The 27,752-nt window shown below is 42.3% G+C and overlaps 2 protein-coding genes across 2 annotated transcripts; both read right to left on the minus strand.

Moving 5' to 3' along the window:
- Nucleotides 1-4,257: 4,257 nt before the first annotated feature.
- pdgfra (platelet-derived growth factor receptor, alpha polypeptide) lies at nucleotides 4,258-21,654 on the minus strand. The gene is made up of 29 exons (XM_075484697.1): nucleotides 21,449-21,654; nucleotides 19,317-19,388; nucleotides 18,938-19,228; nucleotides 17,809-18,069; nucleotides 17,331-17,470; nucleotides 16,319-16,481; nucleotides 15,719-15,914; nucleotides 15,224-15,339; nucleotides 14,834-15,130; nucleotides 14,484-14,750; nucleotides 14,228-14,358; nucleotides 13,951-14,119; nucleotides 13,645-13,834; nucleotides 13,380-13,495; nucleotides 13,094-13,220; nucleotides 12,792-12,988; nucleotides 12,185-12,279; nucleotides 11,786-11,918; nucleotides 11,421-11,525; nucleotides 10,447-10,557; nucleotides 9,983-10,136; nucleotides 9,205-9,365; nucleotides 8,804-8,919; nucleotides 8,150-8,272; nucleotides 7,937-8,048; nucleotides 7,398-7,497; nucleotides 7,092-7,197; nucleotides 6,133-6,368; nucleotides 4,258-6,051 (listed from the first exon to the last, which is right to left on the minus strand). The coding sequence occupies exons 2-29, from the start codon at nucleotides 19,372-19,374 to the stop codon at nucleotides 5,904-5,906; spliced, it is 4,419 nt and encodes a 1,472-aa protein (XP_075340812.1). The 5' UTR covers nucleotides 19,375-19,388; nucleotides 21,449-21,654; the 3' UTR covers nucleotides 4,258-5,903.
- Nucleotides 21,655-25,832: 4,178 nt separating this feature from the next.
- Nucleotides 25,833-27,108, minus strand: gsx2 (GS homeobox 2). Its single transcript, XM_075486195.1, has 2 exons — nucleotides 26,733-27,108; nucleotides 25,833-26,512 (listed from the first exon to the last, which is right to left on the minus strand). Exons 1-2 carry the CDS (start codon nucleotides 27,106-27,108, stop codon nucleotides 26,169-26,171), a joined length of 720 nt encoding a protein of 239 aa, XP_075342310.1. The 3' UTR covers nucleotides 25,833-26,168.
- Nucleotides 27,109-27,752: the final 644 nt, after the last annotated feature.

The following is a 27,752-nucleotide window of genomic DNA, read 5'->3' on the forward strand; positions in this document are numbered from 1 at the left end:
AATGTTAATGCAGTGCAATTGTGCAATGCAGTGTTGAAATACAAATACTTGTCACAGTAGCAGGGTTTAAAATGATTAAAACTACGGTTTAACAGCATGTTTGCTAACATGATGTTAGATTTACACTCTGGAAATGCTGGTTTTGCAGGTGTCTTTTATCTATTGTCTGATGCCGCATGGCTGCACCTTTTCCCTGACTGATCTCCCTCAGGACATACACAGTTAAAGCTGGGAAAGCATGTCTGGGTTGTAGTGGTCCACTCATGTCTACAGACTTAAAGAATGAGCTACATCTTGCGCACTTCCCTTTTCTTCCATTTTATTGGCTCATCCTGAAAGCAGTGGGTATTATCTACATACTACCTCCCTCTACTGGAGATGGAAGGCAACAACATCTATTGCTCACTTTTAGTGTCAGAAAATACAGTGAAGTACTGGAACGTCTCAGCTAATGTTCAGAATACCCTGCATTTCTTCTAGCTTTACGTTGACCTCACAAAGGTGTTATTTTACTTCTGTCTCATGGTCCAAAGACATGCATGTCAGGCTAAATAGTGACTTTAACTTAGCCAGTGGTGTGCGTGTGAGCGTGCATGGTTGTCCATCTCTGTGTGCTTGCCCTGTGTTGGGCTGCCGATAGTCAAATGTCAGCTGAGATAGGCTCCAACCACACGCATCCAGGAACATGATCAAGTGTGTATAGAGAATGGAAGGATGGAGAGCTTACTCCACATGTTGCATATTATCAATTTCAATACATATAGTGATATTTGTCTTGCACTTTGTGCTTAAGACATTACTGGATTTCATTTTATCATCAATGTAACATCTTTTTGCAGATAAAACGTACTTTATCATGTATGCTGTCATGCATGGAAGCTAAGCATAATTGCTCAAATACTCCGCTTCAGTCCAATTTTTAAATACTTTTACTCTATAGGAGTATTTGACCTTTTGGTGGGTGAATAAAAGGATGAACTTTGTTGATATTTCTATTCAAATGTGACAGTTTAAGTTAAAAAAAACAAAAAGCAAATTAATATTTTGTTCTCCACTTTCTTATTTCACAGTCTGTCAGATTAATCTTGTAACCCTACCAGACGGGAATCACTGGAAAGACTGTCACTGCCAAGATGAAGTACTTTAAAGTGGCTACAGCAGTGAAATACAAAAGATTTTACATCAGTCTCAGAGACCATTCCATTTTTTAAAGTGAATGGAATAACATTTATCAGATATTATTTAGTACTTTTACTTGGAACAGAAATTTGATGTTACAGTATCAAGTCAGATTCTCCACCACGTTTTGTGTCACTGTTTGATTGTATTTGAAAACACTAGACAGGAAAATGCGCATACAGCGAAATTCAATTCAATTTTATTTATATAGCGCCAAATACAACAAATGTCATCTCAAGGCACTTAGATAGTAAGTCCAATTCAAGCCAATTGGAATTCAATTAATTAATAATAATCATAATTCATAAAATAATCCAATTCGTTCATATAGAGCCAATTCAAAAACAATTTCCTAGCTAAGAAAACCAACAGATTGCACTGAAAACTTTTTGTTTTTCGGTCCAATCTCCCGGCCTGAGCGGCGTGCCTGAGGCGACTGTGGAGAGAAACGACTCCCTTTTAACAGGAAGAAACCTCTGGCAGAACCAGACTCAGGAAGGGTGGCCATCCGCCTCGACCAGCTGGGGTTTGAGAAGACAGAAAAAGGGGGGGGGGAGGGGGGCAGGGGGCCACCGCGACGGCGGCACTGTAACACCATTCAAAGGATATCTGTTGGAACAGGGAAACACGAGTTAATGACCACAATAATATCACATATACATAAAGAGAGTAAAGTGAGGAAAGGTGTGTCAGATGAGGCCCCCCAGCAGTCTAAGCCTATAGCAGCTTAACTATGGGATGTTTCAGGATCACCTGAGCCATCCCTAACTATAAGCTTTATAAAAAAGGAAAGTTTTAAGCCTGGTCTTAAAAGTGGAAAGGGTGTCTGCTTCCCGGACATTTACTGGCAGCTTATTCCACAATTGAGGGGCCTGATAACTGAAGGCTCTGCCTCCCATTCTACTTTTAGAAACTCTGGGAACCTCAAGTAAACCTGCAGTTTGGGAACGAAGTGCTCTGTTAGGAAAATATCTTACAATGAGATCTTTAAGATATGATGGAGCTCGGTCATTAAGAGCTTTATATGTGAGGAGAAGAATCTTAAATTCTATTCTGAATTTAACAGGGAGCCAATGAAGAGAAGCTAAAACTGGAGAAATATGATCTCTGCTGTTAGTTCTCGTCAAAACTCTGGCTGCAGCATTTTGGATCAACTGAAGGCTTTTCAGAGAATATGTAGGACAGCCCAATAATAAAGAATTACAGTAGTCCAATCTTGAAGTAACAAATGCATGAATTAGTTTTTCTGCATCACTCTGAGACAAGATGTTCCTGATTTTAACAATATTACGAAGGTGAAAGAAGGCAGTCCTAGAAACCTGTTTTATATGCGAGTCAAATGATAAGTTCTGGTCAAAAATAACTCCAAGGTTCCTCACTGTAGAACTAGAAGCCAAGGAAATACCATCTAGAGTAACTATATAGCTAGACAATTTCTCCCTGAAACGCTCAGGTCCAAAGATAACGACTTCAGTTTTGTCTGAATTTAGCAGCAGACAGTTCTGAGTCATCCAGGTCTTTATGTCTTTAAGACATGCTTGTAGTCTGACCAACCTATTGGGTTCATCTGGTTTTATAGATAAGTACAGCTGAGTATCATCAGCATAGCAATGGAAATTTATGCCATGCTGTCTAATAATGTTACCTAATGGAAGCATGTATAAAGTAAAAAGAATCGGTCCAAGCACAGAACCCTGGGGAACTCCATGACTTACTCTGGTGTGTGAGGAAGATTCTTCGTTTACAAGAACAAACTGAAATCTATCAGATAAATATGATTTAAACCAGCCTAATGCAGTTCCTTTAATCCCAATAACATGTTCAAGTCTGTGTAATAAGATACTGTGATCGACCGTATCAAATGCAGCACTGAGATCCAACAGGACAAGCACAGACACAAGTCCGCTATCAGAGGCTAAGAGGAGATCATTGGTAACTTTCAGCAGTGCTGTTTCTGTGCTATGATGCACTCTGAATCCTGACTGAAACTCTTCAAACAAATTATTTCTGTGTAAATGATCACAAAGCTGAGCTGCAACTATTTTTTCAAGAACTTTAGACATAAAAGGGAGATTGGATATAGGTCTATAATGAGCCAACACTTCTGAATCAAGAGTAGGTTTTTTAAGTAAAGGTTTAATTACAGCAACCTTAAAAGTCTGAGGTACATATCCTGTCAACAAAGACAGATTGATCAAATCCAATATGGAAGTGTCAATTAAGGGGAAAACCTCCTTGAACAGTCTGGTTGGGATTGGGTCTAAAACACAAGTTGATGGTTTAGAAGAGACTATTGCTGTTGTTAGTTCAGAGAGATCAACTGGGCAGAAGCCGTCTAAATACAAATCAGGTTCTAAAGATACTTCTAAAGCTGCTGTACTTGATGATACATCACTGATAATAGTGGGAAGGACTCCATCAATCTTCTCTCTGATAGAAACAATTTTATTAATAAAGAAGCTCATGAAATCATCACTGCTGAGAGTTAAAGGAATAACTGGCTCAGCAGAGCTCGGACTCTTAGTCAGACTGGCTACAGTGCTGAAAAGAAACCTGGGATTATTCTTATTCTTATTAAGCGAAATGGCTTCTTTGTTTCAAGGGTTCCAATATATCAAACTGTCAGATAAAATTAGTACTATTCATACACTGAATTCTTCTCTGCATATCATATTTTTGTGGCTAGAAATAAACTGTAGAGTTTTATTCATCTGTCTGTGTTTACCTATGCCATACAGACAAGCACCTCATAAATATCAATTCTGTTACTGTTATGTTATATCTGTTTGGGTGAGTAAAAGTTATAGAGGGCGAATGGATTATTATAATATAAATCATCTGAATGTACATGATGTAAAAATAAGGAAACATGGTCTTAAAGCACCATACTGGGTGTGGTTATCTATACCTAAGACAGGCTACCATCATCAACATGTCACTCATCTGTGGCCACGCAACTTTAAACATCTAAGGACAAAGGAAGCCTTTTTTTTTTTTTCCTATTAAAGCTCAGTCTGGCTAATTTTACTGTAATATCTAGAAACATCAAAAAGCAAATGGGGAAAAAAACAAAAGTGCAACAACTGATTGCAGTTTACATCACAGTCGATGGAAAGAGGCACAGCTCATAAAGCTACAGGAAGATACAGAGGGTTACACAGAGTCTGCATGTAACTCACGTTTACCACATCGGATCAACTTGAAAACTGATTCATCATACGGTTGTGTCTTGGTATGACTAGAACCTGCTACACATTATGAGAAATAGTGGAAACCAACCTTTCTAAATCAGGGAATCTACATCTGGTCCTCGAGGGCCGCTGTGTTGCAGGTTTTAGATGTCTCCCTGCTTCAAATCAATGCATCATTAGCAGCCTTGTGCAGAACTTAACAATCTTTTGAAGAGATCTATTTTATCTGAATCAGGTGTGTTGAAGCAGGGAAACAGAAAACCTGCAGGAAAGCGGCCCCCCGAGGACCGGATTTGGACATCCCTGTTCTAAATCATACAAATACTTAATTGGCCATTTTGCAGTGTTTACTCATATCACTTCCCTTTTATCTTAAACCTCCTGCAGTTGTAGGAGGTAAACTGACGAAAACTACACAGAATACATTACAAACATGTGAAAAATAAGTATTTCTCAAGAAATGCTTTAATCCACAAACTCTATGGTATTCCCATGCTGGTTTGAGGAAGTTTATTGTAATAGATTTGTCAAAAGCAATGGCTTCAAATGAGCAGATAAGGGTGCAGAAGCTTTATAGGTGCTCACATAAAATACTTGAGTACTATCCCAATAATTCTCTCTTATTAAACAACTCTGCAGCTATTTACATTACAATCACACTTTGTATCATAAAGCCCATATTAAGGATAAAACTTAAAAGACGGGATCTTTTTGTGTTTGGACGAAAGGAGAGACAAAGCAAATATGTATGCAACTCAGAAGCTCTTTTCTCATAACCATTCAAACAGTTAAGGTCAGTATCTACTCTGTGTTCACAAATAATACATGTTCATATAACAATGACGTACAAAAATAAAATTGAATTACCTCATGTACTGACTGATTAAGGACATTGTATGATCATATAGAAAATTGCACACAGTCCAAATGTTCTTGCTTAAAATCAAAGTATTGCTTCTGATTGTACCAGCATCAGGTCCTTCTGTTGTACCATTTCCAACTTCCTTGTAATATCATTCCTATCATTGGATTCATGATGTTTAAGTAGTGCATCTGTAGTGGTTAAATACATGAACTGACATATCAATGATATTGTCTTTTGCTTATTGGAATTTGATGACCGGCATGTTTAATTGGTCCTGTCTTGCTTATACTGCTGATAAAAGAATGCCCATATGAATAAAGCTCTGCAAATGACAGACAATCTATTTTCCCTGTTTCTTTCTGGATAGTTCTGACACGAAGGCTCCCGTGGTTCTTGGAGTCCATTATGTAAGTCACATTTTCAACAATGTTCATCCATTCCTCCAACCCATAAGAAGGGACTGTCCAGGGAGAAGTGATGGCCGTACCTCACGTCGCCACAGTCTCAACCGGGCTGTGAAGTGGTTTTGTTGTGTCCTTATACAGGGCGGCCAGAGAGGAGGAGGAGTGGCGGGGCTAGAGTCTTTGGTTGATTTACAGGTCTTTCTCTAGTTTCCCCAAGTTCTTACAATCCTGTCCCTTGCAGCTCCTGCTCAGACTGAGCAGTTGTCACAGAAAGCTGTCCTCCACCAGGTCACTACAGTCCAGACACATTTCGTCCAGCAGTGTGATGTCCTCCAGGGTTTCGCCCTCCCGCTTAGCATAGGTGGAGCTGCTCGACCCTGTCTCGATGGCACTCTCTTCAGATGTTTGCGAGCTGCAAGAGCAGCGAATAACTCAAGTTAATATAATCTTTGGTGTGATGTTGTACGCTGAAAATAGAATTGAGTCCATTTACCTGTGTCTGTTCCTCTTTCCATATTCTTCATCAGATATGGGGTCTAGGTCGGGGAGGGGGATAATGTAGCCGCTGTCCGAGCTCAGCCGCTGCTCATCGAAGCCGCTCTCCCTGTCCTTTAGCTTGCCCTGGTTCTTGTATGGAATGTCGACGTAGTCTGCATCATTTTCCACGCACACCCGAGTTACAGCAGGATGGTCACTCTTCAGGAACTCATGGTTCACCTTCTCATAATGCTGCACAGGACAGACCGACACATAATTTAGATACTATTAAAATGTTACAATTCTCTTGCTCAAAAGAAGCAATGTTGATGCAATACAGTGTGTACAAATATAAACCCAAAAAGTTCAAGGAGTGAAGGACGGTGGCATGAACGTGTGCAGTCATTAGTTTTGTCACCAGCTGGATGGTGTGATCCTCATTTTGGATCACACCATCCAACCCAAGCTCAATGTGCTAAAAGAGCTGGTTCCTCTCTCTGTCACCAATCATTAAATATTGTGACGAAGGCAGAGTTACAGCTGCTCTGACATGCCATGTGTGGTGCAGAGTTTAATTGGGTAATTAAGGTTGGGCGGTGGAGGCGAGAACTCGAGCTGTGTCATTATCAAGACTGAGGCCAGCAACTCTGACTTCCAGCTGCAGCATTTAGACTCTAATCACTTTTCACACGTAGACAGCAAGAGCCTCCAAAAATTCTCCTAATGCACTCACAGAGGATGTGGAAGGGGTTTTAAATGAACAGCCTGTGACTTTAATGGTGTTTTTAAAGGATTTTCAACCTGTACTTTGCTCGGAAAAATGACATCTACAAAGCCAATAAAGAGCCACTAAAAGGAAAAAAATAAATGATGGGAGGAACAGAATGTGCAAGTCTGGGTGGTGGTACATTTAAAAAGCAGGTGTTAAGGACCACAAAGGTCTGGGGACGTGAGAGGTCACAATGAGAGGCTCACCCTCTTGTAGCTGCAGGGCAGCAAAGATGCCACAGTTTCACTTAGACCCATGAAAGAAGGCCTTTTCTCAGGCTCACTGTTCCAGCACTTCATCATCATCTCATACCTGAAAATGCAAACACATGCAACGTCACCATAGAAAACAGTACGGCCTGTCCTGTGCCTTGTAATTTTGCCATGACTGATGTCAGCTATTATATCATAGCTCACAAACAAACAGCCCAGTGCATTCTTGAGTTGAGATGATGCGAACTCGGCTTCAACAAATACATAGCAACAGTATAAACATTGTGTGTGATCACGTACAGATCATTAGGTGCATGCTCTGGTTTTGACATCCTATATCCACTCTTGATCTTGTTGTAGAAGCTGGAGTCCACCACCATCCCCGGATACGGGGTGCCACCTAAAGAAGACGACATGATATTTTTTATTTTAATTAGTTTCCCAACTCTCATTTCTGGTATTCATTTATTTTTCACAATATAGTGCCTATATTATAAGGTGTGAGTTTTCCCCTTTCCTTTTGTGTGTTATCTAACTTTTTGTGCATGCAAAAGGTTTACAAATTTTGCCCACCCAAAGTGCGAACCCCAAAAAAAGGTTATTCCCTCCTGAAAACACTGCCTCTGGGCTGCGTTATCATGAACAACATTTGTATCGTGCCTATTTAATGGCTACCTAGGCACACCTTAAACATTCTGGAATATTCTGGACAGAAACGGAAAAAAGGTGCTACAGCCATGTATAGCATATACAATTATTGTGGTAACCCCATATGTAAAATGAGAAACCTCCACATGAAAATAAAATGGGCTCTTTAACTGAGGTTTGCAGAGGCTGACCTAAGGAGAATATCTCCCAGAGGAGGATGCCATACGACCAAACATCACTGAGGGTGGTGTACAGGTTGTCAAAAATACTTTCTGGTGCCATCCACTTCACTGGCAGAAAAGTCTAGGATGAAAGAGAGGAAATGGTTGACCAAACTCAGAGAACCCTTCTATGAAATCATATTATGACCTCAGGATGATTTAGGGCTGTGAGAGGACACTTACGCTCCCTTTGGAGACGTAGTTGTTGTCATGCATGATGTCTCTGGCCAGCCCGAAGTCACAGATCTTCACTATTTTACCCTGAGAGAGGAGAACATTCCTGGCAGCAAGGTCTCGGTGCACACACTGTAAAAAAAAGAAGGAATAATTAGAGTTGCTAAGCCGTTAAGAGCTCAAAAAGAGCTGTTTTCATCAGTTCTCAATCTGACAGCCCGCTCCCACGGCTACTATTTCTGTTTCATTTTAGCCAAGTTCACTTTTTAATGCCATTTAATTTTGCTTTATAAAGCATAATCTTTATGTAAACATGCCAGTTGGAGGGATTGCTGTGACCACTGGATATTTAGGGATAATAACTATGAAGCTGAATGAACAGCTTCTGGCTACAGCATGTCCCTGCCCGGTAATTCCAGCTCTAACTTTGCAGCTACTATATTCAGCCTTTGGCCGCTCTCCTGCGTGGGCTCAGCAACCTTAACAGGACTGCTTATCATACAACCGCTGATTTCCTCAGGCACCCCCTTGGCCGGCACAGCAGTTGCCATATAGAATACTTTACAAAACCCAAAACCTGCCATTAGTGCCTTTGGAAGCAGGGGAATGTGAGGTTGAAGGTCTGTAGATGAAAACAAAAAAAGGGTTTTCATTCAAACTTACATTTTTGGAAGCTAGAAACTCCATTCCTTTGGCCACCTGGTAGGTAAAGCTAAGCAGGTCGGTGGTTGTAAGGCCTTCGTTCAAGTCATCTGACAGCTGGTTGTCCATTTCACAGTCTGGATTGGAAAACACACACACAATTAGGCGGTCCATGTAAATATAGTACTCCCTGCTCAAACCTGGCTTTTACTAATGGCAGGGTAAAAAGTGGGCATTATTACGGGTGTGCTACAATTATCTTCTCCATGTAATTACAGGCCTATGCCAGCACTAAATTCTGACAAGGGTGTACCCCTCAACCAACAATGACTCAAACCCAACACCAAGGCCAAGTAAGCGCACACCAATAACTCAGAGGAGAGTCAACAAAAAGGGAGAAGAGGAAAGGCCACAGTGCGTACCACTCGAGTCTTTCTGCGAGGGTGGGTGGTCATAGTTTGAACTCTGGATATCAGAGTACTTGGAGCCATTGCTCATCTCCAGCATAGGCACATACTGAGTGTTGTCCGCCTGCTTCATATCCATGTAGTCTCCTCTACTCTCAAAGGACAGGATCACATAACTGTGAGCAAAGACAAGACAGGAATGTTGTTAGTGCTGACAGGTTGTGGGACTATTGTAACCTATGGTGAGAATACAATAAGCATATCTGATTCAGTCATGTAGAGAGCAATACATCAGTATTTGTCCTCTCAGTCCCTCTGGCTGAGGTTAGGGGAAGATGTGGTTCAGGCTCAAATGGTAGCCAGGATTAAATCATGTTATGGTCATTTTGAGGTGTGGTCACTGTGAGTCATCCATCAACACAGCTGAGCCTCACAGAGGGAGAGGACAGGCTGGTGTTTCACAATGAACGTTTACACAGACACAATTAACAGGTACCTCCATGGTAACCAAATTAGGCTGAAAGCTGAGACCACTTCAGACTTCAATTAGATTAGGGGAAGATGTCAGACAATATCCTCGACCATGGAGAAAATGCTGATTGAGTTACAGATTAGAAGCTGAGGGATAATAAGTGTGTTTGAGACAATTGTTGTAAATTGGCTGCTTGGGATTGTAAAAAGTATGTAAAGTTAAAGTAAGTATGTAAAAAGTGTGTTTTCTCCCCTTTTCCAACCATGTGACGCTCAGTACATAACAATAGATCATTTGAGAAACAAACACTACATGATGTACCTCCTGCTGCTCTCATCTGCAGGGTTGATTCCAAAGATATCCAGCTCTTTTTTATTTTTCTCTGGGCTCAGGCTGAGGAAGTTCTCCCTGTTCTTGTGCAGATAGTTCACCAGGTCCCCGTAGAAGCAGTACTCAGTGATAATGTAGATAGGGCCTGAGAACAGCACAGCAGATAGGGTCATGCACCGGCATCAGTCTGCAGGCTAATCTTATCAGAGGCTCGTAAAGGCTAAAAGCACAGTCAAGAAGACAAGCCTCCACTTTCCCATAAAAAGCCTATTAAAATACGGCACCCACCCGCTGTTAGAGTTGTAAACGTCTACAGCAGCCGAATCTGAATGAGTTTGAGTGCGTGTGTGCATGTGACTGTGTGCGTTATTCTACACAGTAATCATACAGAATGAATCTCCCCATGAATGAGTGTGTTGGTTTACATCTGCTGTTTGTCAGTGTTTACTATTCACCTGACTTGGTGCATGCTCCCAGGAGGTTTACAATGTTGAGATGCGGTCCAAGATGAGTCATGATCTTCAGTTCAGACATCAATGCCTGTTTTTCACTGGAACGGGCTGTGGCTGGAAGAGGATATCAACCATGACAATCACTAAACTGTCAAAACTCTCACAAATTAACAAGGCTACCTCTTTCATCTAGTTAAAGCTGCAGTCGGCAGGTTTTCAAAATTGCGAGTCTAAAGTCGGAAAATTCGAACTGATACAACTTTCAGGTCCCTCCCCCAACCTCTAACAAGCTCCGAATCGCCCCCCAAACCCCTCCCCCTCTGTGGACGAGGTTGTGCACGTGAGTTCACACCAGTGTGAGCGCACACAAGCTGGGGCAGACTCACGCTCAGCAGCGTGTGCACAAGCTGTGATTGACAGGTAGGATTCCTCCACCCTAACTTGATTGGTTAAAAACAGCCGGGAGCGCTCGATTTTTGCAAGCATGATTACAGGCTTCAGAGGGAGCTACAGATTTCGTTATTTTTCCTAAACAGCCTATTTATTATTCTACTTCCAGAATTCCATGACAGTTCAAGCTAATATGACTAAAAAAAAGTTGCCGACCGCAGCTTTAATGAAGCTGATTGTTTGATCTTGGTTGGTTTTTATCACTGTGTAAATTCTTTTGTGTTTACTCTTTTCATTACTTTTTTTTTTACTTTCTCATGTTGCCCTAAAAAGTTCCCAGGTGAGCAACAAATAAAAGACGTTGGCAGATAAGGTGCTGCTACATCCATCAGTTGGTTCGGTAATTTGTAGATGATTATCTATTTACAGAACAAAAAAGATTTGCAAAGACCACACACTTGGTATAATGACACCACTGAAAGTGTCACAAATATACTTCACTGGCACTAGCCTGCACTAGTAGCCGAGCAATGATTGGTAGCAGCATGACTTAACTGCCATGCAAATTGTGGTTTTATCAAACTCACGTTTCAGCATTTTCACTGCCACCTTCATGACCGGTTGAGAGCGGCTGAGTCCATATGCAGTACCTTCAACCACCTTCCCAAAGGCTCCAGAGCCCAGGATACGACCTGTGAATCACAGGAAAGTATGGAGTTAGTTATCCAGGCGGAGACAATACACACACATTCTGCTTTGTCATCTGTGACTCGTTAAGTGGTCGAATATCCCCTTGATCGTTAAGTCAAACCAAAACCCAGCTAGATTAAACCTTTCCGTCCAAGTCGTAGCTATCACAGACTCATTTCAAAGGCAGAGTGAGATGACCTGGTTGGAACATGTCTGCTGGGAGGACTATAACGTTGGTACATTTCAAGGAGAATCCACTCACCGAGCACAAGTCTGTCCCGAGGAAACTCCCATCTCGAGTCGTAAGGTAGCTGCATTGGATCTACGTAGATATACTCATGGCCATCAGGGCTCACAGACTCTATGACCCTCCAGCGGATCTCATACCTTGGTTTCTAGAGGACAGAGAACACATGAGTGCACTGTTACTCATTTAAAACCTTAAAATACAAGTCATGCAACTGAACAGACCAGCTTTTAACTAGGGGAAGCAATAAACCAAACACTCATTATAAACTTGGTCATATTTTATGCGAAGAGTAATATAGAGAAAACATCACGAAATATAAACTTGCTCTGAATCTTGATATGAATGCTGAAAAAGATTAAGTGGGTGAATGAATGGGAAGTGGAAATAAATGTTAAATCATTAAAACAGTACCTGTTTCCAGATAACAACCAAGACAATGAGTGAGATGATGACAATGACCAGGAGCACCAGCACAGCAGCAGCTACAGTCAGCTCAGGGTGAGGGCCTGTTTGGGAGTAAAACCAGTGGTCGCACATATTAGATGGATGCTTGCAATGAAATATACAGTTTGGGATGCATAAGAAATATTTTCTATCAGGTTTTAGATCCATGGGGTGTCTAGATAACTTGCCCCAAAAGGCATGCTGGGAAGATAACATGGAAATGAGGATGGGGGAGCAGACATGGAACTGCCATAGTAGGGGGGGTGGTGGAGAATGGGAGTGTAAAGCTCATCTGGTAGGACCAAATGGCCTAGAGATCTGTGGTTTCCCTCATTTATCTCTTATAATAACAGTCCCTCCCTGATAGCCTGCTTTCAGCAGTCTCACCACAAACTTAAATGGCAGCTGCTGCAACACTTACTGTCCCTTACAAAACTTGTTGCACTCTGAGTGGCAGAAATTGAGGAACTTCAGAATAAACAAGGAGGGAGCAACAACATCAAATGCCCATTCAAAGTGCAATGAAAGAAGATTGAAAATTGCCCCAGAGGATGGGACGCGCGTTTTTCCTTACCGTTAGACACCAGTTTGACCTCCCTGGAGACGGTGGCCATTTCATTCCTAGCCAGGCAGCGCACTGCCACTGTGCTCTCCAGATGACCAAACATAACCTCGCTCTCCAAGTTATAATCTTCATCGGTGTGTGAGTCCATTTTAATCTCTGTGGAGTTGGCAGGGAGAGGCACCCAAGACGACGAGTCATTGGCACAACTGGATGGTTACAAAAGAAAATAGACGAACAACCAGATCAAGTTATGCATTCATTTTGAAAAGAAAGCCTGTAAACACTTTAGTACTGAAGAAAGTTGATCTTACTTTTTGATGTTTTTGCAGATGAACCACTCCACCACAGGAGTGGGTTGCCCTCTGGTAATGCAAACCACGGACTGACCTGTGGCTGAGCCGTGGTGGATGTCCATCAGGTCCACAATAACTGCCGGCACTGCAACATTGTAAGACAGACGTACAGCAAGTTGTAAGAATAGCAGTGTGTGTAACATTAACAATGGCAGACTGTAAGTGAGGCTACAAGGTTGTAAAATAGGAGAAACATCCAAGGAAATAAAGGAAATAATTTGCTTATATTAGTTTACTCCCTGACCTTTGACTTCAAGGATTAGGCTGGCGTCACGACTTTGGTTTCTGTTCTCCACTCGCACGGTGTAATTCCCGCTGTCCTCCTCCTTGGCCCGAATTAGGGTGAGGGTGCTCATGTAGCTGCACAGAACAACAACAGCAGAAACTGTAATAACAATACAGCCACAGAAGCTTACAAACGCACTAAATCCTAATTAGAGGCCTGCATGGTGTGTGGGAATGTTACTTTGAAGTGATCATTAGCTCTGCTGTCACAGGTGGAGACTCACCTAGTCTCGCTTATCTGCCGCAGGCTGGTGGAGATCTCAGCTGTCACATCGCTGAGTGTGATGCCGTCTTTGAGCCAAGTGACACGAACGTCAGGAAAAGAATCAATTCCAGCCCTGAACTCCCGCACTTCATCTAGCTCTGCAAATTCATATTCTCTGAACTCCGGTTGGATGGACAAAAACTCACTGGCTGTTGGAAAAGGGGAGAGGTTGACAAATAATCAGCACTTATCATCACTACTTCAATTAAAAAACCCAATATAATGCAACATGGTATTTACTGTAGGTAGATATAGAGATTTATACCAAACACTTGAACGGCTAGCTGTTTCGTCTGGCTTTCATTGCTCATTATATTGGTGATAGAACAAGAGTAGATGCCGCTGTCTTTGGTTGACGCTTGTGGGATGGTCAGGGTGTACAGGATCTCCTGATCCTTCTTATTGTCACGCACGGTTTTCATACCACGATTGGCCTGTCAAGTGAAAAGGAACATCAGGTGCTTTGAGATACAAACCCACAACAAAACCCCCATTTAGTTTGGATAATGTTCTGTGCTGTACAGAATGACATGGGCCCTCACCATTTTGCCCGGGTATTTCCAGTGATCTTCCAAAATCTCAGCTCCTTGAGCACGACAGGTGACAGTGATTGTGTCTCCCACCAGCAGAGCAGTCCTTTTGGCGGTCAGCTCAACATGCAGTTCTGTGCCAGCTGAGGTACAAGAAATTCTAAAGTAAAATTTTGTCACTCAACAGATCCAGCAAAAACATTGTGGTCAGCTCATATTTTTCAAGATTTCACCAGTTTCACACATTCACAAACACTGGAAAACACACCTGTCCAACCATGGACGATGTATTCTCCACTCTCGTGCACCTCTCCATTGATGAGGGCCTTGCAGACATAGGTTCCAGCAGTGAATACGCCCAAGGCACCTCTCTTACTGTCATAAACACAAGGCACAGGCTGCTGGGTGTCAACATTCACCAGTGTCACGTTAGCGTATGGATCAGACACCAGACACTGGATCTCCATCTCATTGTTGTTGGTCAGGACATGGTTGCTATAAGGCACCGGTGACGGCACGAAAGGCACATCAGGATCTGTGTAACAGTGAAATGAGTATCTCAAAACCAGAAAATAAAAACAAATAACATAAACACACAAGTAGCTGTGCACGCCATACCTGGTACATAGATGTAGATGCTACTGTCGTCTGCATCCTCTGTGGTGTTTCTGCTGTAAAAGCATGTGTAGTAGCCGGTGTGCATTGCTGTGGCGCTGTTCACGGTGATGGTGGTGACAAACAGGCCACTGCTGTCTTCCTGCGTTTGCTCGGGCAAATCGAACGGTGTTTCCCACATCAGTTTTGCCTCTCCGCGACATGTCAGAGTGAACGAATTGTGGAGCGGCACTATCACCTCATCCAAATCTGGCAGCAGCACAGGGGCTGAGGAAGGTGGGATCACTGCTCCGATGGAAGCTGAAAAAAGGTCACACAGAAAGCTCAGTCATGGAATCATCAATCTTCAACTATATTTCTAATCTGTTTACCTTTTTTGTCTTTGTATCTTACCTCTCACTTTGAGGATAAAGGAGAACTGTGCAGTGCGAGAGCCACTTAGGACTGCGATGGTGTAATTTCCGTTGTCTTTCTCCAAAGGGTGCCGGAATGTCAGAATGCTCTGATACCTGTAGGAAGAAAATTAGCAGTTACAAACAAATATTTGAATGGGAAATTCTTTAAATGTTGGCAAACTGGATTTCTTGCTTCGAGTTGCATGATAAAACTGATACAACTCTCTCATCAACTCTCTAAATCTAAAAGCAACCAGGAAACTTAACGTGAGGACTGCATGCAAGAGGAAACAGTTAGTCTGGTTTTGTGACTTTTTTTTCCACAAACACCTTGCTAATGTATGACGGGTTTGATTTGAAAGTTTGAAATGACCACTTTCTGTTTTTACAGGGTGTCATGTGCATCTCATATCCTTTAAGTTTAGAAAAAAAAAGAAAAGGAAAAAATGCTATAGCACTGAGAACTGTAATAAAACTTAATCTTTATACTCACCGATTCCCTTCAACATGGCTTGTTTTGGTGGAGACGTAGTAGCTCTCTCCTATGGCTTCTCCATCTTTCAGCCACGTCACTTTGGGGACTCTCGGATATGCATGAATGAGGATGGTAAACTCTGTCTCCTCTAAAATGTTGACAAACTCCGTCGCTAGAATCCCACTGTGGTCCAGGGTGACAAAGGAGTTCTCCTCTGAGTGACAAACAGTGAAAAAAACAATTATCAGATGATTGTAGATGGTTCAGAAACAGACTCGGTCAGTAAAAGCTGAGTGACAGCGGGGGAAAACGAGTCAGTGATTCAGGGGTTGAGGTGAAATAAAGGCTTGACACACATCTGTTGAAGCCATCTCATAAAACACAGTAGCTGATGTTGAAAGCAGATCTAAAGCTTTATGGTTGGATAGTAGAAAATGACTTCCACACACTGTTCAAAGCACCTTGATCACATATGTGAAGCCTCTACTTCATCTGAATGATGATGAGATTATGAGATATAATTATAATTAATGTGACTGTAAGTTATTGATTTGAGCACTTATCCTGCTGGAAACCTATTGAGCACATCTGTGAAATGTTTCTGAGAGGGAGACTTACCAAAAATGGTTACAGCCACCCTGCTGACTCTAACGTCTCCACTGATTTTGTGTGTGACGGAGCATTCAAAGGTGCCGCTGTCCTGAGAGGTGGCTTGTGAGATAATGAGGGTATAGATGGCCCGGTCAGGGAAAGTCTGCTTTGTTAGAATGCCATCCACAGCCTATTCAAACCACAGAACAGTACGGGTTTAAGAAGCTACTCACTGGAAATTGAAATAGATAAATAAAAAGAAATCCAAGTAAAAACATATTTGAATATCATAAATTTCTGCTGAAATTTCTGCTGAAAGCTAATGGCTAAAGCACTGGCTTGACCACAAGAGATAAATCAGGATCTCAGACTCCTAGAAAAGGCCTGTAATTGCAGCTGAGACCAAATTCCAGGAGTCAGGACTCCTGTGTTCCTACCTCACTATCTCTGGAAAAGGGCTTAAAGGAATCCCAAGAAGAAAAACCACCAATGTGCAGTATACTTTAAAGAAATATAGTATAAACAAACATAAATTGCTTGTGAAACTTTCTCAGATTGAAATTATCTCATCAAAAGCATTAGATCTTTAGTTGGCTGTCACGTGCGGACAGCATCTGCCGTACACGTCTCATGGTCACTGAGTTTAAAGGATTTACCATCATTTTATTTCCTCTCTTTTGAACTGCCTCCTTGCCTCCAGCCATTTGTCCTGAACTTTAAATTCCCTGCCAAACTCTTTTAAATGGGGTTAACTGCCACAGCGAGCTGTTTTGGCTGATGTCCTCAGAAGGAGGACACAACATTCAGCCGCTGCTTTCCTAACACATGCCTTGCAACCACTATGGGCTGTGCTCTGAGCTATATTCAATTTGCCACTTAAAGGTTTGGATCCAAAACCATTATTCGCTTATTTAAGGCTCGGTGCTGCTGGTTAGGAATCCCATGGAAATATAACAAGACAAGGAGGACGGGTGGATGGAGCCACAGAGCAGACAAAAATTGAAAGAAAGAAAAAAGAAAACACAGAAGAGAAAATTGCCTGTTTTTTCGGATGCAGCCACTGCTGCTGGTAGTCAGAGCCAGAAGGGGCGACGCAGGTGATGTTGAAAGGCTGCCCGGCTCTCACTCTCTCCTCGGTGGCCCTTGCTTCCACATTGAAGTCCTCCACCTCCTCAGGGGCTACAGAGGAACCACCAGAGAGCAGACATCAGCACCGCAAACAACTTGGTCATCTTGACCTCGTTTATCACAGAGTGATGGCTCAGTAGATCATTACTGACTCACACACACAGAGCGAACACGGCCTTATTAAGTCATCCTCTCTTGTACAAATGACGTCATGTCATGGCTGTCACCCTGCAGCCTTCTTGTGTTAAACACGCCTAAGGAATGTTTTCAGTTATGTTGTTTTCAATCTATACTGTCACTTCAGAGTCACAACAAGCAATCTCACTGTCATTATTTCATTTTATAAATAAACCGCATTATGAAAGAAATATATCTCTGTCTTGGCTTACCCTCGGCATTCACTGTGTAAATGGCACTTCTGAATGTCTGGTTGTTCACAGTGGTCTCACATTGGTACTGCCCAGGAGAGAAGCTCCCGATAAAGCCCATCCTGCTATCATAGTGGGCAGGCATCTCCTCTCCGCTTGGGACACTCCTCAGGGTGACGGGAGCATCGGGGTGGGACACACGGCAGGTGATGGCCACCACAGACAGCTCCATGGAGACAATCAGGTTATCAGGCGTCTCGGGGACGAACAGGACGTGGGGATCTAGGTGTGCAGACACAGGACTTTTTAGACTTCATGTCATAACTACAACAGTATATGTTGGTTTGTACATTTGTACAATGTAATCATTTAAAAGTAGACAAACTGTGCCTTTGGAAGGGAGAAAGAAGAAATAACACATTGTCCCCCTTACAACCACACCCTGAATTCATTAGAAATGCAGTGGCTTGAATTGAATGATTGCACTCAGAGGTTTTGCTGCTTCAGGTGTACTTGGTCTGGTATGCTCACTTAGTTGTCTATATTTGTCCCACCCATGGACAAATCTCAAAATAATGATACCTTGGGCAAGAAAAAGACACCTAAGCTTAAAATGAACACAAGCCAGGATCATACGAATGCTTGTTTTGTTTCTCCGACTGTGCATCTCGCTTCTCTTTGTGGTCAGTAAGCTTTATCTTTCATATCTGTTTTTCGGTCACATTTTGATTATTTTGTGTCTCATTTTGGTTGTTTTGTAGTTAAGAGTAACATTTCTAACTTCTTTTTGGTCATTTCGAATCTATTTTTTTCAATGCTTCTTTTCTGTGAAATCATGCCCATTTTTTGTAGCAGTTTTGTCTCTTTATTGTACATTTTGCATCTTGGCTGTACTGAATCTCAGGCTGTTCATTAGAATAACATTGATGAGTTGAACCTCTTCGTTTTTACAACTCTTCAGCATCTTAATCTTTTTTTTCTTTTCTTCTGGAAACCAATTCTGGGATAAGACCAGGATCCTCACTCCTCGGGCCCTGGTCCTGCGCACTGTAGGCCTTTTATCCACTTACGTTTGTGCTTTAGCATTAACAAGTACTCTTCAATATTTCGGGCTGCACAAAAATTGCACAACATTTGAAACGATATTTACCTGGGACAAAGATATATATTTCCGCCTCATGTTCGTCATCCGATTCAGTGTCCGCTTCTCCCTCCCGGTATTCATACGTGCACATGTAGTAGCCGGTGTTCTCCACTGTCGCGTTGATAATGAAAAGAGTCTCGGTGTAGTAGCCTGTGAGAGTAAAGGCGTTTTTCGGCAGGGGCTCAGCCCAGACCACATTTCTTTTCCCGGTGCAACTTATGTTGAAGATGGAATTGGGCTGCAGGATGAACTCCTCCTCGTTGGACACGATAGTTGGTGGCAACAGTCCAGATGTAACTGAGATAGACATTTGCCAACATCATGAAACAGTCAGAAAAATGACTGAAAACAACAGTTTTGTCTGCTGTTTCTCTCAGCTACTTACCCGAGAGGAGATGCACAAAGACGCCAGCAAAGACGACGTGCGTCCTCACTCCATCCATGGCTATGCTCAGGCCTGTGGAGACAAAACAGCGATTAGCTGCACGGGTGATGGAAATACTTTGGGGGTGCTCTTGCTAACAAACACTGTCTCCACGTTGAACCAAGCGTGCCACCGTTTCATCAACCGATCATCATTAACTTTTTTTGGAGCAGTCACACTCCTCCCTCGGTCATAATCCCAAGTGACACTTAACAGCAACACTTCATCTTCGATTTGATGTTTTACTGAAACGGAATTAACTGGAGAATAACGTGACAGGTTTGAACCAGGTGAGGGTGGAGATTGCAAGCCTGTTGCATAGAAAGAATCCACAGTTATGTTGGAGAGGACGGACGCTGAAGCCCTCTCCGCTGCGCACCGCTGCCACTAGGGGGCGACACAGTCCATCTATTAGGATCGGACAAACCTCGCAGGAGCTCATTGTCCGAAACTTCCCAACATATTTTTTTAATGAAGTTTTTGTTTTAAAATAAATGAAGATCGTGATTGTTTTTCGATTTTGAAGCATGACTTAAAATGCTTCAAAAAGTCTGCACTGGATTCATCCACTGGATGTCTAATTAACACAATCTTAACTTTTCAGTGTCTATAGATTTCTTCCTTTCTTTCTGTTTTTTTCAGAGCTCTCTCCATATGTAGTTGTAAAACGGAGCTCTGGAAACCATTAAGGCAATCGCTCTGTCTGTTGATCTGTCTGTAGTCTGGATTAGGGATTTCATCGGGGCCACGTAGTTTGAGAGCCGCTTGAGAGCTCATAAAACCCAACTTTCTCTATTCAAATAAACTCTGCTTGTTTCTTTTTCTTTAACCCTCTCCATTTTCCCCTTTTATTTATATTGTATTCAGTGTCCCCAAACAATAAAACTTGTGGCTCTCTCGCAGTTTCCTGTGGTTGTCCGCTCTGGCTCAGCCGGAACAGCCTAAATAATCCATTGGCAACCTGGGTTTCTGAGCTCTATAATTAGCGCACCCACTCCGCACAAAAGTACATATTCGCGTGGGAATCAGTTGACGAAATGCCTAATGCGTTTTGACGTGTTTGTGCACACGCCTTGTCTCAAAAGATTTCTGAAAGGGACTTTTTCTTTTTTTGCTTTGGATTAGCGTTGATGTTCGAGTTAAACACGTTAAAAAAAAAACAAAAAAAAACTGGAGTGGCAGTCAGGGTCCGCTCATTTCTCTGCTCTTCTCACCCCCCCCCCCCCCCCCCCCCCGCTGTCCCACCAAGTGAATCAACAAATGTGCAGATCCAAAATGCATCTTCTGCTGGGCCGGAATACTTTCGTGCAACATCTGATAGCTTATCTCGACTTTCAGTGGATTTCCGTTAGAGTAATCGTGGCACTGTCTAGAAATGACAATCTTGCGTGTAATGCGCGCGACACAGCTTCGATTTTTTTTTTTCTGTCTAAATATTTAAGAAATTCTGACTACAAGCAGTATTCCTCTGAAAACCCCCTTAGTGACACAGCAGGGTAGGTGGTAAAAGAAGAATGCGCCGTGGCTCCAAAACACGCAGCTCTTCTTTCCTCTCACTTGGACCGAGTCCACCGAAGTTCTGAATCCCCATTTTGCCTCATTCCAGTGCTCCCAGTGCTGACTTTCCAGTTTTTAACCCCCCTCCCCCGGATCGCACGGACAGATGAGAAAACAATGTGATGCACAAATTCCTATGTGTTTCCCATTAGATGCCAAGCAGCATCCCACAATGGTGCTTTCAGTCTTCGAGGTGACACGTCCAGCTGTGAGGCCGAAATCCAACGCCAGAGTCAGCGACATCTCCGCACTCAGCGTCCAGCGGTGAGACCATATGGTGCAAGAATTCTCAAAAAAATCTAATGTAATATCTGACACAGAAGTTGTACACAGCTTTCAGTGCTGTAGAGCATCCGTTGTATGACGAATGAAAGCTTTAAAACAACTTTTCTATAACTATGCTATAAAAAGTAAGAAGGACAGAAAATCCAGTAATTGAAAAAACTAATTAGGACTGCAAGGAAAATTATTTCAGCCTCTAAAAATGAGTTTAAAAACGACTAAGAAAGAAATGTTTCAATCGACCTTTCAGTTACCTTTGACTAATCCCCTCTTTATATTCCTTTCTTGTAAGTATATCCACTGTGAATTGGTCGCTCCAAAAGGCGCAGTAAGGGTCCTTTGCAGAGGTTATAATCCTCAGAGATCCTGCGCTGTGAGAGCATATGTGAGACCCACTGTCCGCATCCACGACCGCCTTCACAACTGCACTCCAGCAACGGCGACCTGTAACTGATTCAATGTTACAGTCCACCCCCCTCAACCCCCATTCGAAAAAAAAGCAATCATCTGGCTCAAAGTAAATAACTCTCAGGAAACGACAACCCCCCTCTCGCTCCTCTCTTTCTGAGCGCTGGACCCCTTTTCAAAGTTAGAGTCGTTTAGTGGGAAATTCAGACGAGAACGGTCACTTAAATCACAGCGTAGGACAAGACTTCCGTTGAATTAATTGGGAAACGAGACCTTTTGCGTGTCAAAATCAGTTATAAAAGTTAGATCACATGGGATGTTTCTTCTAAAAGTTCACAAATGTTCCATTTGTGGGTTTATTTGTCAATGCTGGTCTCACAAAACGATTCCATCACTTAAAGTAAAGAAATGCACTTATGAGTTGTTGTTTTTTGGCACTTTGCATTATAGCTTGATAGTGAACGGACACAGTTATTCTGCACCAAGCAGAAACTGTGAAAAAGTGACGCGGTAAACTCATAGAGGGCGCTCCAACACCATCATATCCCCGCTCATCTCTCCAACACACACACACACACACACACACACACACACACACACACACACACACACACACACACACACACACACACACATCTCCCTTAAGTTTCATCAAAAGAAAATACACAGACAAGAAAGTTCTATTCTTCTTTTTTGTGACAGAATTAATGGGACCCCTGTTTACTGCACACATGCGTCAGCTGTGAGCCGAGCACTTATAAGCGCTGCCATTTTTTCTTTTTAACCAAACCCCCTTTACCCTGAGGCTCCCCTGACGGGTAGCAGAGGAATAATGGGCCCCTATGAATCACCTATCTCTGGGCACAGAATCGGACTCTCAGACCTGTGTTTCTGCAGGGCCCCGGGGCCGTTGCTGCACTCCCCCTCCTCCCCTTCCTCCTAACTCCGTGCAGCCGCTTGGCGCAATTACTTCCACATGTTAGCGAAAAGAACAGTATCCTTGTTCTCCAAACAAAGGATTTCAGCTTCGAAAGACCAAGCTTACCTCAAAGCTGCTCGAGGCTCTCACTTTTGAGGGACTGTCTAACAGATTACATCCAGGTAAACTGCTTTTGAAAAACCCCAAACCAACTGAAACTGATGCAGATAGCTGATGTTGTTTCTGAGTCTTCCCAACATTAAAAAGAAAGGCGATCATAAGCCGTCACTAAAACCATTCTCCGGGGTCTTTTGAACTAAAGTCATACAACTAATAACCACAGAGCACTTCTCCTAATTCTTCGTTATCACATGTCACGTATCCTTAAAATATTCCCTGTTATTGAAGGCAATGAGCCCCTTTTATGTTTACGAATCAAAATATAACCCAGAGTGATGTTTCTGGGTTCCAATTTTCATTTCATCCACCAAGAGGAATCCTGGCTAACATCACTCACCTTCCTTTTAAAGCGACCTGCCTTGTCCTGTCTCCAACTGGCCACCAGGGGGCTTTGGATTTAAATAAATCATCTGTGGCCGACCTAACACATGAAGAATAAGATGTTTTAAAGAATAAGATCACATCAGGGTCCTCATATTACGTGTACTTTACACGCACAGCGTGTCTCACATTTAAATCTGGAGAAATCTTGAGAAACAAGAGTCTTAAATCCCTAATCTGTGCCTGATAACGACATTGTGCTATAAGTGCTTTCGTGTCTTATTCATTCCGTTTTCCAAAAGTCATTCATTTGTCATTTAAGGTGGCCTGTTGTGTCACTTTCCTTGTTGCGTAAGTGACCCGTGTCCTGCGTTTGAAAAAAATTGACAGTGGCCCCTGTGGGCGGATGTCCCCGTGGGAGCTGTCCAGCGTGCTGAAATCTGTCTTAACCAGGTGGGGGTGGTGTTTCTATCTATCTATCTATCTATCTATCTATCTATCTATCTATCTATCTATCTATCTATCTATCTATCTATCTATCTATCTATCCTTTTACAAATAAGAATCCATGAGCTGTTCAATATATATATTTTTCATAGATATATAAAATCATTTGTCATACATATATTATGACAAATGATCTCCCCCCTTGCACAGTGTTGCCAATATCTCATGTTCGTTGTGTTCTGTTTATTTCTTCCATGAAGCCTCACATAGCACCACATCCTGGAGCTTAACTTATCCACATTTACCTCTGTGTCTCGCAGCCATAGGCCACTATCATCCTCTATAGGTTTGATAGTACATAAATGTACCATGAATAAAAAAGACCCTCCTCTCCCACGACTCTTCACACTTGGCTATATGGGAATTAAATAAGAGATGTAGGCCACGTGTATGGAGCACCGATTCACTAATAAAGTGGACTTCACTGAAAATAGAGCCAACACTGTTCCCCCCTCTTCTTCTCGGGTACTTCAGCTTCTTCTAACCTCTATCTCTCCACAGGAGACAGCAGCTGCAACCGGCTGAAAAGCGCTCTTATTAATTGTCTTTTGTCATGCGTAATTGCAACGTTTTCAATTGAGGGCAAACGTCTTTGGAGTGTTCTCGTTTTGCTGTGCATTAGCAGGTAAAATCCATTTTCTCGGCAAGTCTAAATTGGACATTTTCCATGTTGCATGATTTTAAACACTTTGCCTGATAACAGCGATTTGATCAGAATGTTTGGGTTTGAAAGAGACCATTTCGACCTGGACACGTCTTCAAAAATGAGCTTCAGTCCATTAAAGTGGCCTTACAGTCCAGGGTCACGTCCTGGGGGGCTGAAAAAAAAAGGGGGGGGGGGGGGTCTTTTTAAAAACTGTGGTTTATTCTATTGTTAATGCCTCTAAATGCTGCGCTGGTCCTCCACACCTGCAAAGGGAACTCTAATTCGATTAATGAGAACTTCAATATATATTCATTAGATGGCTTTCCCCCAATAATATATGATCACCAGCGGGATGTGAAAGGGGACCATTTATTTCTGCTCTGAATGGGCCTGCGTGGGACCAAAACTTCACCTGCTTCCCCTCTCAATTAGGAATGTATCCCAAACTCTGACAGAGACGAGTTAAATTAGGCGTCAGCTAATTTTCAGTGGCTCCTCCCATATAATCCCTTTCCATTTGAGCATGTCCCCTTTAATTCACCATAAGTTGAAAGGTTCAAATAGGGCCTAATGAAACAGTGACTAAATCGTTCTCTGTCGCTCGGAGGAACCCTGTAGCTGTCCCTCAAAGCTCTCTGAGCACACAGCCGTCGGGGGTCTCGGGCTAAATGCGAGTCCCAAGGCAGGACAATCTAACCTGTCAAAGCCTTTGCCCACTTCTATATATCCTCGTTCAGTGGTTTCAGGCAATAGCAGCATAATCAACCAACGTGGGACCGAGAACGCAATTAAACTCGCTTTGGACGACTAAAATCTTTTCAGAAGCAAACATTAATGGACGATTGGCTGCTCCCCGGTGGGCGTTATCGGGTACCCTTTTGTGGTCAGATCTAAGGAGAAATTACAGCTACACTTCCATAAAGCTCACCCATTTAGCATTTAATAGGCAAAATCATATAAGCCGGGCTCAGCGTAACGTTTCAGAATGAAACACGTACACTTTTCAGCACCGAGGTATAGCGTGGTAATGAGAGCTTAATAAAGAATAGCCGTCCTGATAGAAACAAACAAAGCTAATGCTGTAAAATGTATTAAAGAAGCAGAACTGTGCTGCTTTGATGGTGGCAAATTGAATGGATCCAACAAACCGGTCAAAATATATTATTATTTTTCCAAAAGATAAGAGTTATTGCTGCTGTTTTGCTTGATTGAATCATGTCGCAATGACATTATATAGATTATACTTTTATTGTTCTTCATAATACCCCTACAGCTTAAGGACTAATTTATCTTTTCAATGGCATAATAATAATAATAATAATAATAATAATAATAATAATAATAATAATAATAATTATTATTATTATTATTATCTACGTTTGTTCAGGTGAGAGTTTTTCTCTCAAGAATAATAGATGAAAATGCATACTGTTACTTATTTTCCTCCAAACATTGATGTATTTGATTTAATTTGTAACCATGTATTCATAATATTTGCAATTTTAGGTCACAAAAAGTCAAAGCACCCACACATTCTTGACACATGCTTAACTCGTCATATTTATTACAATAAATACAGATATACACATTGTTTACAAGTCGCTGCATACAGGCACCAGGTCTACAAGTTAGACCTAAGGGCTTTTTTTGCGCCACAACTTCGCTGACAGTGTTGGAATATCTGGCAGCAGCTGATAGTATTTACCGGGGGCAATTAGGGAAAGGTAGATGTAAAGATGTGAACCCCAAGAAGAACCACACATCAGTATATAACACACAGTGGCTCATGGTTCCAAATTACTTTACAAACATATATGGTCACATTTATTCTCTTTTAATTGAACAACAGGAGTAAACATTCAGCCAAGGACAGTTTAAACACTTTTCAAGCTTCATGCAGGAGACTTTTGGCTGAGAAGTTGCCACGACCCATAACTGCAGCATGCAGGGCAGAGTAAGTGCCAGCTGTGGGACTCGGGGAGTGGAGTTTCTCTCACATGGGGGACACCTCTTTCTCCTCCGAAGCAGAGGCCGGAGATAAAGACTCCTCATCCTCTGATCTTGAATAGTCCGTGTGAGCTGGTGTGCACTTGCAACCGTTGTGTGCTCCGCTCCTTTGGGTAGCTTTGCCCTCCTTCTTGTGCTTCACTCTGCGGTTTTGAAACCAGATTTTCACCTGCTTCTCCGACAGGTTCAAGTACGTGGCGATTTCGATTCTTCTGAGTCTAGAGAGGTACATGTTCGTAGAAAACTCCCTTTCAAGTTCCAGGAGTTGCGTGCTTGTGAATGCCGTGCGCATCCTCTTGCCATTCTGTAGGTGGCTGTTCTCGGTGGTACCTGTTGGAGGAAAAAAAAAACATTTCTTTTAAATATCAGAAGGTTAGGTAACTAATATCTGACTGAAAAAGAACGCACATTATCGCGCGTAAATCCTCATGCGTAAAAGTTGAGTCATAACGTTAATTTTAGTCTGACAGAACGGCACTGAGGAAAATCAGACACGTGCCGGAACAGTAGTTGCAGTAATAACTTGAGTCTGTAGCAAACAGGTGCTTACCAAGAGAAAGGCAGTGGTATCTCCTGGGATCTGTGACGCTGAAGGTGGGCGTGCAGACAGGTGTATGTCCAGGATGCGCGAGCGCAGGAGACTGCTGCTGAACTATTCTCTGACAGTACTGTGCCTCTGCTCCTGGAAAATGACTCTTCAACATGGGAATGCCGCTGCGAGAAGAGTGAATGTGGGACGTGACGCACAGCGGGCAAACACAGAAAGTCCCGTTTTTCCTGGACGGGCACACCGGAGCGCTGACCGTCATTACGCTCGGGGAGTGCATGCTGATGGGAATAAAGAAGTCCTGTCCTGGATGCTCAGCTGGTCCAGGTCGCACTGTATCCTTGATTATTAAAGAATCAACGTAGAAAGATCTCGACATGACTGCGCCGTTGATAAGTGATCGCTCCGTGCGTAAGATGATGGCTGTTTCTCATCTGAACCCTCGGGATCTCCAAAGGTGCTTATGTTTGATGGTTCAACAAAAGGGACCCCGAGGAGGGTTGGCCCTGCAGCGTCACCCACGTGCAGCCAGCTCCAAGGGTTTATACTGTCAGTGACCCAAACCACGTGATGTTTCTCTGGGTCTCCAATCAAAAACAGATTCACTCTTTTCGTCTTGAATTTAGAAAAGTCCTAAAAAATTTTACGTAAAAGACACTTTTGAAAAAAAAAAAGTATTATTATTTTGCATTATTTTTTCTCTTTAGGTCCTTCACTGACACACTTCTCGCACTGTTGATTAAATGAAGTATCTCTTCATATAAACAAGGATTAAGCAAATCATATTTCACAAATATCACAACGTTGGTATGTTTTATTTTTAAATAAAAAAATATGGTAAAATGTCATTTGGAAAGACTTCCTGTGAGGTCACTAAACAACATTTTATAACATGAACTCCCCCTCAAACACAAAGAAAAGAATGAAAAGAATGTGATTCCCACCTGAGATCAGATCATGTTAATAATTTCTTCAACATTAATGCGAAATAAGGTCGGCATATAAAAAAAAGCCATATGGATA

The sequence above is a fragment of the Odontesthes bonariensis genome, chromosome 15 (assembly GCF_027942865.1).
Source record: "Odontesthes bonariensis isolate fOdoBon6 chromosome 15, fOdoBon6.hap1, whole genome shotgun sequence".
NCBI classification, from domain to species: domain Eukaryota; kingdom Metazoa; phylum Chordata; class Actinopteri; order Atheriniformes; family Atherinopsidae; genus Odontesthes; species Odontesthes bonariensis.